General features: G+C 40.4%; 1 protein-coding gene across 1 annotated transcript in view; it reads right to left on the bottom strand.

The window, feature by feature from the left end:
* The window catches only part of MIPEP (mitochondrial intermediate peptidase), a 506,392-nt gene that overhangs the window by 37,131 nt on the left and 449,156 nt on the right, over positions 1 to 20,105 (bottom strand). The window contains exons 17-18 of the mRNA XM_053708504.1: positions 7,804 to 7,925; positions 5,853 to 5,926 (exon numbers count right to left, since the gene is read on the bottom strand). Coding sequence (XP_053564479.1) covers positions 5,853 to 5,926; positions 7,804 to 7,925 — 196 coding nt within the window. The remainder of the gene's footprint in view (positions 1 to 5,852; positions 5,927 to 7,803; positions 7,926 to 20,105) is intronic.

The raw sequence follows: 20,105 nt of genomic DNA, 5'->3' as shown, positions 1-20,105 counted from the left end.
AAAAAATTATTTCATAATTCAGATAGAGAATACAATTTTAAACAACTTTCCAATTTACTTCTATTATTTAATTTGCTTCCTTCTCGTGTTATTCTTTGCTGAAAGGTTTATCTAGGCAAGCTTAGGAGCAGCAGAGAACCTAGGTTCTAGCTGCTGATTGGTAGCTGCAGATATATACCGATTGTCATTGGCTCACCCATGTATTCAGTTAGAAACCATTACTGCATTGCTGCTCCTTCAACAAATGATGCCAAAAGATTGAAATAAATTAGATAATAGAAGTAAATTGGAAAGTTGTTTAAAATTGTACTCTCTATCTGAATCATGAAAGAAAAAAATTGGGTTTCATGTCCCTTTAAGGGGTTAAACAGACATTAAACACACATTTTTTCTTTCATGATTCAGGTAGATAACACAATTTTAAACAACATTCCAATTTACTTCTATTATCTATGTTGCTTCACTAATTAGATATCCCTTTTTGAAGAAATAGCAACGCATATGGGTGAGCCAATCACACGAGGCATCTATGTGCAGCCACCAGTCAGCAGCTTCTGAGCCTATCTAGATATGCTTTTCAGCAAAGGGTATCAAGAGGATAAAGCAAATTAGAAAATCAAAATAAATTAGAAAGTTGTTTAAAATTGCATGCTCTTTCTAAATGATGAAAGAAAAAAAACAAATTATGCTTACCAGATAATTTCATTTCCTTCTGTATAAGGAGAGTCCACAGAATCCTTCCTTACTGTTGGGAAATACTGAACCTGGCCACCAGGAGGAAGCAAAGACACCCCAGCCAAACGCTTAAATACCTCTCCCACTTCCCCAATCCCCCAGTTCTTCTTTGCCTTTCGTCACAGGAGGATGGCAGAGAAGTGTAAGAAGATTTTGGAGCACCAGGGTGGAATTCCTGGGTACTATAAGAGACTCCATATCCATGAGGCTATTTCTAACAGACCAGAGACGTTACAAGCTAGCTTTGGCATGTCTTGCCCTCCGGACCTCCTTAAGGCCCTCTGTGGCTCAGTGTATGGAGGTGATTGGTCTCATGGTGTCCAGCATGGACATCATTCCCTTTGCCAGGTTCTGTCTCAGACCGTTGCAACTGTGCATGCTGAGGCAGTGGAACGGCGATCATTCTGATCTGTCTCAACAGGTTTCCCTGGACAACCAGTTGAGAGAATCGCTCTCTTGGTGGCTCTGTCCAGATCATCTGTCCAGAGGGACATCCTTCTTAAAACCATCCTGGGAGATTGTGACTAGGGACGCAAGTCTATCAGGATGGGGAGCTGTTTGGGGTGCCAAGAAGGCACAGGGCCTGTGGACTCAGGAGGAATGCTCTCTCCCGATCAACATTCTGGAAAATCTTCAATGCTCTGAAGGCTTGGCCCCTTCTGGGTTCGTCCCGGTTTATCAGATTCCAAACAGACAATATAACCTCGGTGGCTTATATCAACCATCAGGGTGGAACGAGAAGCTCCCTAGCAATGAGGGAAGTATCTCGGATTCTGGAGTGGGCGGAGGCCCACAGCGATCTACATTCCAGGTGTGGACAACTGGGAAGTGGATTTTCTCAGCAGACAAGCCTTTCATCCAGGGGAATGGTCTCTCCATCCCAAAGTGTTTGCAGAGATAGGAATGATGCCGTGGACTCTCTTTATATTAAGAAGGAAATTTGGATTTCATGTCCCTTTAAGTACATTGTTTTCATTTAAGCCAATTAACAAAAGATATTAGCAGGGCTAGGGCTCTGTGTACAAAGCAGCCTAAGAGGACGAACAGGATCCGCTACCCGTAAGCCGCGAAGGAGAACGGACAACTTTTTAAGTTAAGAAGCTTGTCCGCTCGCCCTATGATATTTTGAGACTTTAAAGGGACGTCAACACCAGACTTTTTGTTGTTTAAAAAGAAAGATAATCCCTTTATTACCCATTCACCAGTTTTGCATAACCAACACTGTTATAGAAATACACTTTTTACCTCTGTGATTACCTTGTATCTATGCTTCTGCAAACTGCCCCCTTATTTCAGTTATTTTGACAGACTTGCATTTTAGCCAATCAGTGCTCACTCCAGGGTAACTTCACGTGCATGAGCTCAATGTTATCTATATGAAACACATGAACTAATGCCCTCTAGTGGTCAAAATGCATTCAGATTAGAGGAAGTCTTCAAGATCTAAGAAATTAGCATATGAACCTCCTAGGTTTAGCTTTCAACTAAGAATACCAAGAGAACAAAGCAAAATTGGTGATAAAAGTAAATTGGAAAGTTGTTTAAAATTACATTCCCTATTTAAATAATGAAATGTTTTTTTGGACTTGACTGTCCCTTTAAGCTTGAGAAGTCAACAGGGTGCATTTTAAGTTCTGAGGATTATAAAATCCTCACTTTTCACAGCTAAATATCATGGAAAGGGGCAAAAAATGATATTGCAAACTTGCTTTGCTACACACTAAACTGTTTGCCGCCCACTTCAAAAGTGAATTTTTCTGTGATCTAACGGTTTGAATTGTCCAATCAGCACTCTAGCTACAAAGAAAGTGCCATATGGGAAGAGCGCTGATTGGACAACAATTCAACTGTTAGCTCACAAAAAATTCACTTTTGAAGTGGGTGGCGGAGGGTGGGGGTATGTGAAATATATATTTTAAAAAGTAAGTTATAGAGCGTCTTCTTTACAACTGATGAATTAAAACCCATCTAAAATATCACTTAAATTCCAGATCTGATTTTAAAAATGGGAGAGTATACAATCACTTTAAATTGGATATATAATAATATAAATGAGGACAGAGAATAAGCAACTTATATTTTTTATAGTAGATTTCTTTTTGATACATAACTAGGTTTGCATATATATGGATGCTATAAAATATTTTTAAAAGTTGACAAATGTTTTCTCTAGTTTATGACTGGGTGAAGGTGAACTTAAAGGGACCCACAACGCTTCTTATGTTGCATAAATAAATACTTTTTTAGGTATATACTGATTAGCCTAATACTTTGACTATAATGTAATATGATCACCCTTCAATGTGCTTATTTATAACCTGAATGAAATATAGAATTAAACTGCCACCTACATATTTCTGTGTGTGCCGCCATATTGTGACGTATGTTCTCCTCATATTGGCAATCACGTGATGCGCGTGCCTGAGGTGTCTAATACGCATGCGTGCTTTCATGACTGCAGCCATAAAACTCATTCTCTCACTTGCCGATAGCGAGCTTCATAGTTATTGAATGTGAGCTATGTCGGATGAGCTGATGTAGTTATATTTTTATATATTACTACATTGCGCACATCCGACATAGCTCACATTTAATCACTATGAAGTTGGCTACCGAGCGGTTAGCTGTGAGCTCTCTTGAGCCGGAGACACACACAAGATCGCTGCTACTGCTGTGGTTATTGACAGCAAATTGTGCCGCTGCCTCTGGTATGCTGGAGAGTGTGACGTTTGCATGCATGCTCGCTAGCAGTAATAAGCTAAGCCACATCCGCAATAGTGCCCAGATCATTAGAAGCATCTGCACGGCTGATCAAAGGAATGAGAAACAGAGGAGTTTAAAATGAATTATTAGAAGTTAGGCTTATGGGGAAAAAAATATCAATGCGGTTTGGTTTAAAACATTATAACCAGTAGTTCAGTATTTAAGATCCCTTTAATAGGTAAATGCTGTTTACTGCAAGGAATATTACGTTACAAATTAGGATTCTACTTTGTGTAACAAATCTTCAAAGCAAGATATGTCTATATATAAAATGCACAGGTTCATGATGTTTTAGATTCTTTTTATTAATAATTTGCTTCTTCTTGTTATTGTCTGCTTAGAACAGTTTCCTAACACGTGGGGTCAGCAGATAAATCATTTAAAAGCTGTAAGGGCAGCACATATAAATGTATGGCTATCATACACATAAACCCAGAAGCAGAACTTTTCTTCACCTTCTGCAACAAGATTTGTTTAGTGAAACATTTTCTGCAGATCATTTTGAAATATAATTTTAAATTAGGCAGTAGGACTAAAGCGCCAGTTCAATTGCAATGCGTTGATTAACTGTAGAATAAAGCTGTTTATAAAGTTTTATAAAAGTGCAGTTGTTAAGTTTTTAAAATGTCTTGTGAAAAAATCCTTGAAAGCCAGTCAACAAAAAATGTGCTGCTGCTTTGCAGCGCTGCCCCATATTTGACTGTTCTCTTCAAACAGCACTTTGTTCTGTATGCACAGTGCTATGGAAAACTTACACAGTGCAGCCAGAGCACGGTGCTGTTTGAACAGCCTGATGCGGAGCAGAGCAGCAAAGCAAAAATGCTAACAGTTACTGCATGTGTCCCATTCTCTCTGCAGACATGCTGCATTTTCTGCAATGATATCTCAGATCACAGCATGTTCTGCTTTAAGGCATGAAAACAATAATACAATTCCTAAAAATGTCCAGTGGCAAAGGGCCAGAGTTAGGCGGGTTGCAGGGTACCCTCTATCTACCATCCTCCCCTCCAGACGGCTCTTTTAAAAGGGATATTAAACATTCACCCTCCTACCCTTCTAGATTGTAAATTCCCACAGGAATAGTGGTCTCAATTCCTCCTGTATTTGTTTGATAAATTGTGTCTCCTCTTACAAATATTGTATAATCGTTGTACTTTTATCATTTGTAACCATGGACAGTGCGGCAGAATTTGCTGGAGTTTTATAAATAAAGTATAATATTAATAAGAAGAAATACATACAAGACATAATGATGTATTCAAAGCAAAAGACTGGCCTTATATTAATAAGAAGAAATACATACAAGACATAATGATGTATTCAAAGCAAAAGACTGGCTTGACAATAGTATGTAAATGTTTTTGTTTAAATATTGAACATATAAGTGCAAAGGTTTAGTTTTTACAAAGTATTTTGTTTCTATAAACTAATGGGCACCACCATGCATAAACTAATCAGGGAAAGATCTAAAACAGGCAATAAAAAAATAATGTGCAAACAAGGCTGTGTGGAAACCCTGTTGGATAATTACTTTAACAATCCTATGTTACACACAGTTTTGTTTGCAGTCTCTTTTTTGCCTATTTAATATTTTCCCCTAATTATCCTGATTGATAAGAGGGAAAGTTAAGTTTAAACATGGCAGCAGCCATTACATCATAGAAACTCAGTGGTATTTAGAAAACCAACAATTACAGGAAAAGGAGAAAAAATAAATATTAAATGTATATTACAATTTTCTAAGTAGACATAATTAAACATTTTATATTGCAAGCTCATACTGTTTAATATCCCTTTATGTTGTTGTCGTCAACCTGTTTGCGCACACTCACCAGAAGCGCCATATACACTTTCTTACTTACCATGCAAAAATTAATTGCAAGGGCCACATGTGGGTCAAGGGTCACTAACTGGCCATCCCTGAACTAAACAATGACATCATCAGAAGGTTTGTAATAAAATAAAAATTGGCATATAAGATCATAAGATAATAAAAACAGAATAATTCCTACAATCATTTCTGCGAAACAAAAAACACCTACAGACAGAGGATTCCTAGATTTGGCACTGTATATTGTAATCACAGATTGCATCTTAAATAGACTTGTCAAACAAGCTATGTGCAGATTCAAAAACAGAACAAAAAGCCCAACAGGGTTGTGTTTTCCTTAGATCAAAATCTATTGAGAAGTCTTTGTTGAGACAGAAAAGCCCAGATCTGGGAACAGGATGAAGGTAGTGATAAGAATCTAATCACAACAGCTGCTGTTTGCCAAACATACATCCTGGTCAACTGCACTGAAAAAAAAAGAAGATCAGAAGATCAAAACAGGTTGTTTTTTCCCCCTTTTTACCTTGAACCATGAGCATGGGCTCTTTTCCTCCGCCATGTGCCAGCATCTCTCTGCGATAACGTTCTCCCATCACCCTGAGGAAACGATAGATACGGTTACTGCCACCTGCACTCTCGGGTTTCAGGAGCAGCTGCCATAAGGCTCTCATGTTTCTGTACAGTGCTCACAGCAATACTAACTTATTGAAATCTACCACCATGACACAATGACTCTCTTCATTATACAGAGACTGCAAAAATGTACCCAAGCATTTCAAATTACACAGTGCTGAATGACATCTGATATCAAAACTGTGGCTTCTACTACATTATACATTACAAAGGATTAAAGAACATTCTCCCCCTCTGGTCAGAGCAACGTAATATATTTGATACAGTTTAAGCTTGTACGCTATGTCACTTGTGTGTCCTTAAAACAACAAGTAGCAGTTCATCAGAAAACCTTCTTTGGTTACTAGATACTCGTTACTAGGCTTCTTTATCAAAGATTTACGTTATCAAAAGAGTAGGAGACTAAAAAGATCAAAATTCTAAATGACAATATAGAATATCAAGAATTTACTTTTAAATTATTTAAATACGTATCAGTATTTTATACTTAAAAGTGAGATCAAAAGATATATAAATATATTTATTCTGTATATCTGTCTTTTGCAAAGTAGTATGTATGTGTTGATGTATATTATGCCTATATTAAAATGACTTTAAAGCTTCACATTTATTGTTTCTGAGAAATGGGTAGGAATGACAGAACTACAACGGAATGCAGATATTAGCAGGACAAAGATTGGTGATAAAAGCTTTAGCCAGATTAGTCAGCCTTGAATCAGTCTAGAATACAGTTGACAGCTATGGAGACAACATCTAAAATGGCTACACAAATCAGAAAGGCTGCAATTAAAGGGCAAGAAAGATTTTGTGTGTATGTGTTTTATTTATGTTTATAACACATAAAAGAACAACTAGCAGTACAAAAGTAACTAACAAGAGCAAGGTTTTTACAGAAAGAATAGTAGATAACTTAACAAGAGAGTTCATACCAACTACATATGAAGTGAGGAATAAATTAAAGTGATAGTGTAAAGTCAAATTAAATTTGAACCCCTTCATGCTAGGGGCAATTGTTTAACATAGGAACGAAGAAAAATGAAATCACACAATAGTTCATGCGATTATGTGATTTAAAGGCCAGGATCTGATCACGGTGGAGTGCTTAAGCTGCTAGGCATGGCCCAGGTCTGATTTTTCATTCCCAGAAACGAGTAGGCTGCATGACTTCATATAAGGGAGAAAGTTCCAGTTTGATCGGCGTTAAAGCCCAGAACTGTTAGGAAGGCATGGAACGTCCTAACGGCATGAAGGGGTTAAACAATTTTGCAATTTACTTTTATTTTTCTCAGGTCTCTTGGTATCCTTTGTTAAAGAGTAGTCCTAGGTGAGCTGAGCTCAGGAGTATGCATGGGTCTTTAACCATCTGGCAGCAGTGGTTGCAACAATGCTTATAACAATGTTATACGTAGCTGCAAAAACTGCTGCCATAACTAAAGGCACGTGCATGTTCCTATTAGCCTACCTAGATTTACTTTTTAACTAAGGATACCAAGAGAACATATCTGATAATAGAAGTAAAATCATGCATGCTCTATCTAAATCATGAAAGTTTAATTTTGGCTTTGCTGTTCTTTTAAGTTTAGTGCAGTTACATAAATATGTATAAACGTGTTTGTTACTTTTATCCAGTTCTATGGATAGTCACTTTCTGACATCATGTTGCACATTTGCTAGTCTGATTTAGAACATCTAGAATAGCTGGTGAGAATGATTTTTTACCTTCCTTTTACATCACACACTATTACAATTTAGTTATTATCAATTTCACAACATTATCTATAAAACAGATTTATAAACCCAATGATTCAGATTAACACACACACAAAATGCAGTAAATTTACCTATCAAATGGATTCTTTAAGAAGCATTGTTTCCACACCATGGAAGCAACGGCTTTGGACATCAGGTAAGAGTAGTATTTAGCACCATATCCGGCAAGGTGACTAAATCGCAGATGCCAGGCCTATAATACAGTAATACAAAAAACACATGTTAAACAAATTGAGAATATAAACTAACCATTAAAGGGGCATTAAACACCAAATGCTAGATAGAATGATGCATTTAAAGAAAAGATTAGTCTAACAAGAAAATGTAGCTGTAGACTGTTTCAATAGTTGCTTAAAGGGACAGTCTACTCCAGAATTTTTAATTTTTAAAAATATAGATAATCCCTTTATCACACATTCCCCAGTTTTGCATAACCAACACTGTTCTATTTATACACATATTACCTCTGTGATTACCTTGTATCTAAGCCTCTACAGACAGCCCCCTTACCTCAGTGCTTTTGACAGACATGCAGTTTAGCCTATCAGTGCAGACTCCTAAATAACTCAACGGGAGTGAGCACAATGTTATCTATATGACACACATGAACTAGTACTGTCTAACTGTAAAAAACTTTAAAAATGCTCTGAGCTAAGAGGCGTTTTCAACGGTTTTAGAAATCGGTTTGAGCCTAGCTAGGTTTAGCTTTTCAAAACTACCACCAAGGGAACAAATACATTTTGATGATAAAAGTACATTGGAAAGTTGATTGAAATTACATGCCTTATCTAAATCATGAAAGTTTATTTTTCTCTAGACTGTCCCTTTAAACATTGACAAAAACATAATGTATGCTTACCTGATAAATTTCTTTCTTTACGGATATGGTGAGTCCATGGAATCATCAATTACTTGTGGGAATATCACTCCTGGCCAGCAGGAGGAGGCAAAGAGCGCTACAGGAAAGCTGCTCATATAGGTCAATTCCCTTACCCATAATCCCCAGTTATTCGGCAGAAGGAAAAATGGAAAAAGAAGAAAACAAAAAAGTGTAGAGGTATCTGAGGTTTTAGAAAAAAATAACTGTCTTAAATAAAGGGTGGGCCGTGGACTCACCATATCCGGAAATTAATACATTTATCAGGTAAGCATACATTATGTTTTCTTTCCTAAGATATGGTGAGTCCACAGAATAATCAATTACTAGTGGGAATCAATACCCAAGCTGGAGGAGAAAGATGATAAGGGAGGGCCAAGACAGGTAGACCTAAACAGAAGGCACAACTGCCTGAAGAACCCTTCTCCCAAAAGAACCCTCAGCCGAGGCAAAAGTATCAAATTTATAAAACTTTGAAAAAGTATGCAGAGAGAACCAAGTTGCAGCCTTGCAAATCTGTTCCACAGAAGCTTCATTTTTAAATGCCCAGGAAGAAGAAAACAGCCCTCGTGGAATGAGCAGTGATTCTCTCAGGAGGTTGCTGTCCAGCAGTCACATAGGCCAAACGAATAATACTCCTTAGCCAAAGAGAAGTAGCCGTAGCTTTCTGACCCTTGCGCTTCCCAGAAAAAACAAACAAAGCAGAAGACTGACGAAAGTCCTTAGTCGCCTGAAGATAAAACTTCAAAGCACGCACCACATCTAGGTTGTGCAACAAGTGCTCCTTAGGAGAAAGATTAGGACACAAAGATGGAACCAGGATCTCCTGATTAATATTCTTGCTAGAAACAACCTTAGGCAGGAAACCTAATTTAGTACGTAGAACCACCTTATCAGAATGAAAAATAAGATAATGAGAATCAAACTGCAGAGTCGAGAGTTCCGAAACTCTCTGAGCAGTAGAAAAAGCAACAAGAAACAAAACCTTCCAAGATAACATCTTAATATCTAAGGAATTCATAGTTTCAAACGGAGCCTGCTGTAAAACTCTAAGAACAAGGTTAAGACTCCAGGGAGGAGTAACGGGCTTAAACACAGGCCTGATCCTAACCAAGGCCTGACATAAAGATTGCACGTCTGGCTCATTCCGGCAAACGCTTATGCAATGAAATAGACAACGCAGAAATCTGACCTTTCAGAGTACTAGCTGACAAACCCTTCTCCAGACCCTCCTGGAGAAAAGACAAAATCCTAGGAATCCTAACTCTACTCCAAGAGTAGCTTCTGGATTCACACAAATACAGATATTTACACCATATCTTATAGTAAATCTTTCTTCTCACAGGCTTACAAGCCTGAATCATGGTCTCAATGACCGACTCTGAAAACCTATGCTTAGATAAAATCAAACATTCTATCTCCAAGCAGTCAGATTCAGAGAAACGAGATTTAGATGAAGAAAAGGATCCTGACGTAGAAGGTCCTTCCTCAGAGGGAGTCTCCACGGAGGTAGAGAAAACATTTCCACTAGATCTGCATACCAGATTCTGCGAGGCCATGCCGGCTCTTTTAGAATCACCAACGACCTCTCCTGCTTGATCTGAGCAATGACTCTTGGCAGGAGAGCGAACGGAGGAAATATGTAAGCTAGACTGAAATTCCAAGGGACCGCCAGAGCATCTATCAAGAAAGCCTGTGGATCCCTTGACCTTGAGCTGTACCTCAAAAGCTTGGCATTCTGCCGAGAAGCCATGAGATCCAGTTCTGGCTGCCCCCAACTTTAAACTGGAAAATACTTCCGGATGGAGTTCCCACTCCCTCGGATGAAAGGTCTGTCGGCTCAGAAAATCCGCCTCCCAATTGTACACTCCTGCGATGTGGATCGCAGAAAGACAACAGTTGTGAGACTCCACCCACTGGATTATCCGGCCACCTCTGTCATAGCTAAGGAACTCCAAGTTCCCCCTTCGGTGGTTGATGTACGCCACAGATGTTATGTTGTCCGACTGGAACCTGATAAACCGGGCTAAGGCTAACTGAGGCCAGGCCAGTAGAGCATTGAAAATCGCTCTCAGTTCTATAATGTTTATAGGGAGAACTGACTCCTCCCGAGTCCAAAGACGCTGAGTCTTCAATGACCCCCAAATTGCTCCCCAACCTAAAAAGCTGGCATCCGTGGTCACGATCACCCAGGAAGGTCTGTGAAAGCAAGTTCCCTGGGAGAGGTGTTCCTGAGACAACCACCACAGAAGAGAGTCCCTTGTCGCCTGATCCAGAACTATTTGCGGAGACAGATCTGCATAGTCCCCGTTCCATTGCCTTAACATACATAACTGCAGAGGTCTGAGATGGAACCGAGCAAACGGAATGATGTCCATGAAAGCTACCATCAGACCAATTACCTCCATACATAGAGCTACTGACGGCCGATAAGAGGACTGAAGGACAAGACAAGAGCCTTAGATCTTTGCCCTGCCCTCTGTCAGAAATATCTTCATTAGTAGGAAGTCTATTATGGTCCCTAAAAACACTACTCTTGTGGCTGGAATCAGAGAACTCTTTCCCAGATTCACCTTCCAACTGTAGGAGCCCTTTGAGAAAATTCTGGGAGCTGTGGCAAGGCCGAATGGAAGAGCCACAAGCTGAAAATTATGGTCTAAAAAAGCAAACCTTAGAAACTTGTGATGATCCCGGTGAATGGGAACATGAAGGTACGCATCCTTTAAGTCTATGGTTGTCATAAACTGACCCTCTTGAACCAAAGGAAGAATGGAACGTATAGTCTCCATCTTGAAGGATGGTACTCTGAGGAACTTGTTTAAACACTTTAGGTCTAAAATAGGTCTGAAAGTCCCCTCTTTCTTAGAAACCACAAACAGATTTGAATAAAATCCCAGACCCTGTTCCTGCAGAGGAACTGGAACTATAACTCCCAGGGCAAAAAGATCCTTGATACAATTTAAGAACGCCTCTCTCTTTATCTGGTCTACAGATAATCTTGAGAGAAGAAACCTACCTCTGTGAGGAAAAGTCTTGAATTCTATCTTGTACCCCTGAGATACAATATCCACGGCCCACAGATCTGGGACATCTTGTATCCAAGCCTGAGCAAATTGAGAAAGCCTGCCCCCTACTAGATCTGTTTCTGGATCGGGGGCCGACCCTTCATGCTGACTTGGAGTCAGCCGCAGGCTTCTTAGACACTTTCAAGACTGACCAGACTTCCAGGAAGACTTTGATAGTTTCCTGCTTGGAAGAGGAAGAGGAGGGTTTACCTCCAAAGTTACGAAAGGAAAGAAAACGACTCTGACTGCTTATTCTTTTTATCCTGAGGAAGAAAAGATCCCTTTCCTCCTGTGATAACTGAAAAAATGTCAGCCAAACCAGGCCCAAACAAGGTCTTACCCTTGTAGGGAATAGCTAATAACTTAGACTTAGAAGAAACATCCGCAGACCAAAATTTTTACTAAAGGGCTCTGCGAGATAGAACCGCAAAACCAGACATTTGTGCTCCTAGCTTAATGACCTGTAAGGAAGCATCCGTAATAAAGGAATTTGCTAACTTAAGAGCCTTAATCCTGTCCTGGATCTCCTCAAGAGGAGTATCTGTCTGAATAGAATAAGACAAGGCATCAAACCAGTAAGCTGCAGTGCTGGTAACAGTAGCAATACACACCGCAGGCTGCCATTGAAGACCTTGGTGAACATACATTTTCTTTAATAATGCCTCCAATTTCTTATCCATTGGATCCATAAAGGAACAACTATCCTCAATGGGAATAGTAGTCCTCTTAACCAAAGTGGAAATAGCTCCTTCCACCTTAGGAAATATTTTCTTAAAAATAGGAGATGGAGAAAAAAAGAATACCAGGTCTCTCCCACTCCCGTGCAATAATCTCAGAAGCACGGTCTGGAACAGGAAATACCTCTACCGCAGAGGGAACATCAAAATACTTATTCAGCTTACTAGACTTCTTAGGGTTAACAACGATAGTAGTATCGGAGTCATCCAAGGTAGCCAAAACTTCCTTAAGTAACAAGCGGAGGTGTTCCAGCTTAAATCTGAAGGACACAACTTCAGCATCAGCAGAAGGAATTATACTGCCTAAATCCGAGATTTCACCCTCAGATGCACCCGAAGAATCTTCATCCTTAGACTTCTGAGAGGAAATACTTTGATTAACCACTTCAGGATCAGAAACCTTAGTTACTGTTTCTTTAAATTTCCTTTTGCATTTTCCCTGCAGCATGGGAAAAGCAGATACCGCAGAGGATACCTGGGCAGCAATATCTTGCAAATTAACCCCAGACAGAGCATTAGAGGAATAGGATTGGGATGCTTGAGGAGACAGCTGTGGCACATCTGAAACAGGAGGCTCCTGAACAGCATCCTCCTTAGCTAATGATGGCTCAGGGTCAAAAAATCTATTTCTATGAGCTTAAGTTCTTTCAATACATGAAGAACAAAAAGGTACTGAGGGTTCCACCTGGGCATCAAAACATAAGCTACAGGTAACATCCTGCACAGCCTCTTGATCCATAATACAAAAAAAAAAAGAAGCAAATAAAAAACTTTTTTTTTTTAAACTGACTATTGAAAAATGTGCGTATTACAATACGGGAGACGCAGCTCCTTATAATGAGACAACATTGTCAGTAAATTTTTACATTATAAGCAACAATAACATTAAGAGAAATGGAGAGCCTCCATGCACTCATAAGTTATGTGAAGCTTTGTTGATATGAGGAGGTTGAAGAAAGAAAAGAAAAAAATACGCATACCCAAAGAGGGGTACAGAGAGAAAGAAAAACAAAATTTATGCTTACCTGATAAATTTCTTTCTCTTGTGGTGTATCCAGTCCACGGGTTCATCCATTACTTGTGGGATATTCTCCTTCCCAACAGGAAGCTGCAAGAGGACACCCACAGCAGAGCTGTCTATATAGCTCCTCCCCTAACTGCCACCCCCAGTCATTCGACCGAAGACGAGCAAGAAAAAGGAGAAACTATAGGGTGCATTGGTGACTGTAGTTTAAAAATAAAAAACACCTGCCTTAAAGTGACAGGGCGGGCCGTGGACTGGATACACCACAAGAGAAAGAAATTTATCAGGTAAGCATAAATTTTGTTTTCTCTTGTAAGGTGTATCCAGTCCACGGGTTCATCCATTACTTGTGGGATACCAATACCAAAGCTTTAGGACACGGATGAAGGGAGGGACAAGGCAGGAACTTAAACGGAAGGCACCACTGCCTGCAAGACCTTTCTCCCAAAAATAGCCTCAGAGGAAGCAAAAGTATCAAATTTGTAGAATTTAGAAAAAGTATGAAGCGAAGACCAAGTCGCCGCCTTACAAATCTGGTCAACAGAGCCCTCATTTTTAAAAGCCCATGTGGAAGCTACCGCTCTAGTGGAATGAGCTGTAATTCTTTCAGGAGGCTGCTGGCCAGCAGTCTCATAAGCTAAACGGATTATGCTTCTCAGCCAAAAAGAAAGAGAAGATGCCGAAGCCTTTTGGCCTCTCCTCTGTCCAGAGTAGACAACAAACAAAGCAGATGTTTGACGAAAATACTTAGTAGCTTGTAAATAAAACTTTAAAGCACGAACCACGTCAAGATTGTGTAATAGAAGTTCCTTCTTTGAAGAAGGATTAGGACACAGTGACGGAACAACAATCTCCTGATTGATATTCTTATTAGATACCACCTTAGGAAGAAACCCAGGTTTGGTATGCAAAACTACCTTATCTGCATGGAAGATCAGATAAGGGGAATCACACTGTAAGGCAGATAACTCTGAAACTCTACGAGCCGAAGAGATAGCTACCAAAAACAGAACTTTCCAAGATAAAAGCTTGATATCTATGGAATGCAGAGGTTCAAACGGAACCCCTTGAAGAACTTTAAGAACTAAATTTAAACTCCATGGTGGAGCAACAGATTAAACACAGGCTTGATTCTAACTAAAGCCTGAAAAAACGCCTGAACGTCTGGAACATCTGCCAGACGCTTGTGTAGAAGAATAGACAGAGCAGATATCTGTCCCTTTATGGAACTAGCTGACAATCCCTTCTCCAATCCTTCTTGGAGAAAGGATAATATCCTAGGAATCCTGACTTTACTCCATGAGTAACCCTTGGATTCACACCAATGAAGATATTTACACCATATCTTATGATAGATTTTCCTGGTGACAGGCTTTCGAGCCTGAATTAAGGTATCAATGACCGACTCGGAGAAACCACGTTTTGACAAAATCAAGCGTTCAATCTCCAAGCAGTCAGCCGCAGAGAAATTAGATTTGGATGTTTGAATGGACCTTGGAGTAGAAGGTCCTGCCTCAGCGGCAGAGACCATGGTGGAAGGGATGACATGTCCACCAGATCTGCATACCAAGTCCTGCGTGGCCACGCAGGTGCTATCAAAATCACCGAAGCTCTCTCCTGCTTGATCTTGGCAATCAGACGAGGGAGGAGAGGAAATGGTGGGAACACATAAGCCAGGCTGAAGGACCAGGGCGCTGCTAGAGCATCTATCAGCGCTGCCTGGGGATCCCTTGACCTGGACCCGTAACAAGGAAGTTTGGCGTTCTGACGAGACGCCATCAGATCCAGTTCTGGTTTGCCCCATAGTTGAATCAGCTGGGCAAATACCTCCGGATGGAGCTCCCACTCCCCCGGATGAAAAGTCTGCCGACTTAGAAAATCCGCCTCCCAGTTCTCTACTCCTGGGATATGGATAGCTGAGAGATGGCAAGAGTGAACCTCTGCCCATAGAATTATCTTTGAAACCTCCAACATTGCCAGGGGGCTTCTTGTTCCCCCCTCATGGTTGAAATCTGACCGCAGCTGGTTGAGTCCAAGCCTGAAGAGCATTGAATATCACTCTCAGTTCCAGAATGTTTATCGGAAGGAGGGCTTCCTCCTGAGTCCATGAACCCTGAGCCTTCAGGGAGTTCCAGACCGCGCCCCAGCCCAGAAGGCTGGCATCTGTCGTCACTATAGTCCACTCTGGCCTGCGGAAACTCATTCCCCTGGACAGATGGACCCGAGATAACCACCAGAGAAAAGAATCCCTGGTCTCTTGATCCAGATTTAGCAGAGGGGACAAATCTGTGTAGTCCCCATTCCACTGATTGAGCATGCAAAGTTGCAGTGGTCTGAGATGTAGGCGGGCAAACGGAACTATGTCCATTGCTGCTACCATTAGGCCGATTACTTCCATACACTGAGCCACTGACGGCCGAGAAGTGGAATGAAGAGCACGGCAGGAAGTTAGAAGCTTTGATAATCTGACCTCTGTCAGAAAAATTTTCATTTCTACTGAATCTATCAGTGTTCCTAGGAAGGAAACTCTTGTGAGAGGGGAGAGAGAACTCTTTTCTTCGTTCACCTTCCACCCGTGAGACCTCAGAAAGGCCAGAACAATGTCCGTATGGGACTTGGCGATTTGAAAAGTCGACGCCTGTATCAGAATGTCGTCTAGGTAAGGAGCCACTGCTATGCCCCGTGGTCTTAGAACCGCCAGTAGGGACCCTAGAACCTTCGTAAAGATTCTTGGTGCCGTGGCTAACCCGAAGGGAAGAGCCACAAACTGGTAATGCCCGTCTAAGAAGGCGAACCTGAGGAACTGATGATGATCTTTGTGAATCGGAATGTGGAGATAAGCATCCTTTAAGCATCCTTTAAGCCGTTAGCTTGGCTAAATGAAAAATGGCGTCAGAAATAAAGGAGTTAGCTAACTTAAGAGCTTTAATCCTGTCTAGAATATCGTCTAGCGGGGTCTCCACCTGTAGAGCCTCCTCAAGAGACTCAAACCAAAAACGCAGCTGCAGCAGTAACTGGGGCAATGTATGCAAGAGGCTGGAGAATAAAACCTTGATGTATAAAAATTTTCTTAAGGAGACCCTCCAATTTTTTATCCATAGGATCTAGGAAAGCACAACTCTCCTCGATGGGGATAGTTGTACGCTTAGCTAGGGTAGAGACTGCTCCCTCCACCTTAGGAACCGTCTGCCACGAGTCCCGTATGGCGGTATCTATGGGAAACATCTTTTTGAAAGCAGGAGGGGGAGAGAACGGCACACCTGGTCTATCCCATTCCTTAGTAATAATTTCTGAAAACCTCTTAGGGACTGGAAAAACATCAGTGTAAACAGGAACTGCAAAGTATTTGTCCATTTTACACAATTTCTCTGGAACCACAATGGGGTCACAGTCATCTAGAGTTGCTAAACGCTCCCTAAGCAATAAGCGGAGGTGTTCAAGCTTAAATTTAAACGCTGTAATTTCAGAATCAGACTGAAGTAACGCCTTCCCTGAGTCTGAAATGTCACCCACAGATAGAAGCTCACCTGCCTCGGCTTCTGAGCATTGTGAGGGTATATCGGACACAGGCATTAAAGCGTCAGAAAGCTCTGTATTAGTTCTAGCCCCAGAGTCGTCTTGCTTTCCTTGTAACCCTGGCAGTTTGGAGAATACCTCTGAGAGGGTAGCATTCATAACTGCCGCCATGTCCTGTAAGGTAAAAGAATTAGACGCACTAGATGTACTTGGCGTCACTTGAGCGGGAGTTATAGGTTCTGACACATGGGGAGAGCTAGATGGCATAATCTCCCTCTTTTCAGTCAGAGAATCCCTTGGAGATAAATCTTTAAGCGCCATAATATGGTCTTTATAGTTTATAGAAATATCAGTACATTTGGTACACATTCTAAGAGGGGGTTCCACCATGGCTTCCAAACATATTGAACAAGGAGTTTCCTCTATGTCAGACATGTTTAACAGACTAGTAATGAGACAAGCAAGCTTGGAAAACACTTTAATAAAGGTGAAACCACAATTAAACAAAAACGTTACTGTGCCTTTAAGAGAAAAAAACTAGCACTTAAACTGCAAAACAGTGTAAAAATACAGTAAAGTCTTTGAAATTTTTACAGTGTGTGTAAGGGACTAAAGCAACATTGCACCCACTTGCAAATGGATGATTAACCCCTTAGGCCCCAAACCGGATTGAAAAACGTTAAAAAAACGTTAAAAGTCAATTGAGCACCTTGCCACAGCTCTGCTGAGGCTCCTACCTGCCCTCAAAAACGATTTTGTGCAGAAATAACCCCTTTGAAATGGTCCTCAGATGCCAGAGGACTCCTCTAGGGAAGCTGGATGTCTCAGTCTGAATTAAAACTGCGCAGTTAGAGCACTAAAATTGGCCCCTCCCACCATGTACTGGATGCCAGAGGGGCCTTAAGAAAATACTCCTAGGAGTATCTGACTAGCCATGTGGAAACTAGGCCCCAAATAAAGACTTATCTCCCTCAGAGAAAAAAAAACGAACTATTTATGAAATCATGTAAACGTTTTGTCACTAAGTAATATGATTATTAACATGAGTATTACCCTGTTTTGTAAGCATGATCCCAGTCGCTGTTAAATAACTGCATCAGGCTTACCTCAAATACACAAGGCTCTGTCAGCATTTTCTAGAACTTATTCATCTCTCTAGAAATAAAAATACTGAACATACCTCAAAGCAGGTAATCTGCAGACCGTTCCCCCAATTGAAGTTTTCCCATATTCTTCAGTTATGTGTGAGAACAGCAATGGACCTTAGTTACAAACCGCTAAGATCATCAAACCTCCAGGCAGAATTCTTCTTCTAATTTCTGCCCGAGAGTAAAACAGTACAACGCCGGTACCGTTTAAAAATAACAAACTCTTGATTGAAGGTAAAACTACACTAAGTCACCACATATCTCTTGATACTTCCTTTCTTGTCGAGAGTTGCAAGAGAATGACTGGGGGTGGCAGTTAGGTGAGGAGCTATATAGACAGCTCTGCTGTGGGTGTCCTCTTGCAACTTCCTGTTGGGAAGGAGAATATCCCACAAGTAATGGATGAACCCGTGGATTGGATACACCTTACAAGAGAAAAGATGCTGCCGAGTCTTTGCACACATGTAGTTATTATATTTAGTTTGTCGAAGACATATTCCTGTCTAAAACTGAAAGCTAGATATACCACCGTAATGTATTTAGAAATTGATGTTGTAACTTGTATCAAATCTGAAATCAATTAGTCCACAGAAATGGTATTACTGCACTCCTCACAGGATTATATCCCGTTACTATTTTGTCTAATATAGTGTTCCCAGGTGGCTAGAATTTCTGCATAAGTATCCATTTTATCATTAATCATGTAGTAGTATTCTTCTAATTCTATAAATTCAGACACCCGGTGCACCCACATCTCCATAGTAGGGGTAGATCTGCTTTTCCAATTTTTAGCTATTAAGTATTTCACACTATTTGTCATAATATAGAATAACTTGTAATAAGGCTTATATTTAATTTTAGGCGGATTGCCCAACAACCATACTAATGGGTCCAAAATGAACGTAGTCTCTAGTATTTTTTCTATCTCAGCTATAACAGTTCTCCACAAGTTCTGAATTACATTGCACCACCACCACATATGTGCCATATCACTACCTCTATGTCCACAACGCCAACAGTGGTCTGGCCTGAGATGAAACAATCGGTGGAGTTTCCGGGGAGTGTAATACCATCTGTGTAGTAATTTTATATTGATTTCCACTAGTGAAAGTGAGACGGATGATTTTATTATGTTCTGAAAAATGGAAATGCTTGTTTGTGGGAGAATTATGATGCCCAAATCATCTTCCCATTTCTCCATGTATGGTGGGGTGTAGCCTGGAGGGTTAATAGTTAACATTTTATATATCGCGGCAAGCGTGTGTGAGAGTGGGGTGTTTGAACGCATAAGAATTCAAAATTCGTTAATGGTCTCAACATGTTTCTGTGTTGTTCATGTCTGCTAATATATTGATGGACTCAATGGTAATTATACCAATTTTGAAAATAGCTAAATCCCTTTTCCACCAGTTCAGATTGAGGGAGAATTTTCTCTCCAGACGTCAACATATGTATATTAAGGTTGCGGGTTTTACTATCCGGTAAGATACCTGCACTATGGTGTCCTATTGAGAATTGATAATTTTCTATAAGAGAGGTTAGAGGGGACGGCTTGGATGATATATAATTATTGTGGGTCAAAAGGTATTCCCATATAATATATGTTTCTGTCACTAAAGGAGGACTATGAGTCGATTTGGTTTTATGTTTCCCCATGTTTCAGCATAATATCCCCAAGTGTGAGACGCCAGAGACTAAATGTTCCAAATGTACCCACCTTTTATGGTGAAGGTGTATGTGCCAGTCAACTATTCTTTGTAAGAAGATGGCTTGTCTGTAAAGGGAGATGTTAGGGATCCCCAAGCCTCCCTGAAGCTTGGGGGATTGCATGATTCTAGTGTTGATTCTGGGCCGTTTCCTGTGCCAGACAAAGTCGCTGAATGCTTTTTGTATACTAGGAATATAGTGTTTGGGCAAGGGAATTGGTAATGTTTGGAGAACATAAAGGAGTCTAGGGAAAATATTCATCTTAAGAACGTTTATTCAACCTGTCCATGTTAATTTTT

The sequence above is a fragment of the Bombina bombina genome, chromosome 3 (assembly GCF_027579735.1).
Source record: "Bombina bombina isolate aBomBom1 chromosome 3, aBomBom1.pri, whole genome shotgun sequence".
In the NCBI taxonomy this organism is placed as follows: Eukaryota; Metazoa; Chordata; class Amphibia; order Anura; family Bombinatoridae; genus Bombina; species Bombina bombina.
The sequence above is the reverse complement of the archived record's forward strand: the minus strand, read 5'-3'. Positions and strand labels throughout refer to the sequence as shown.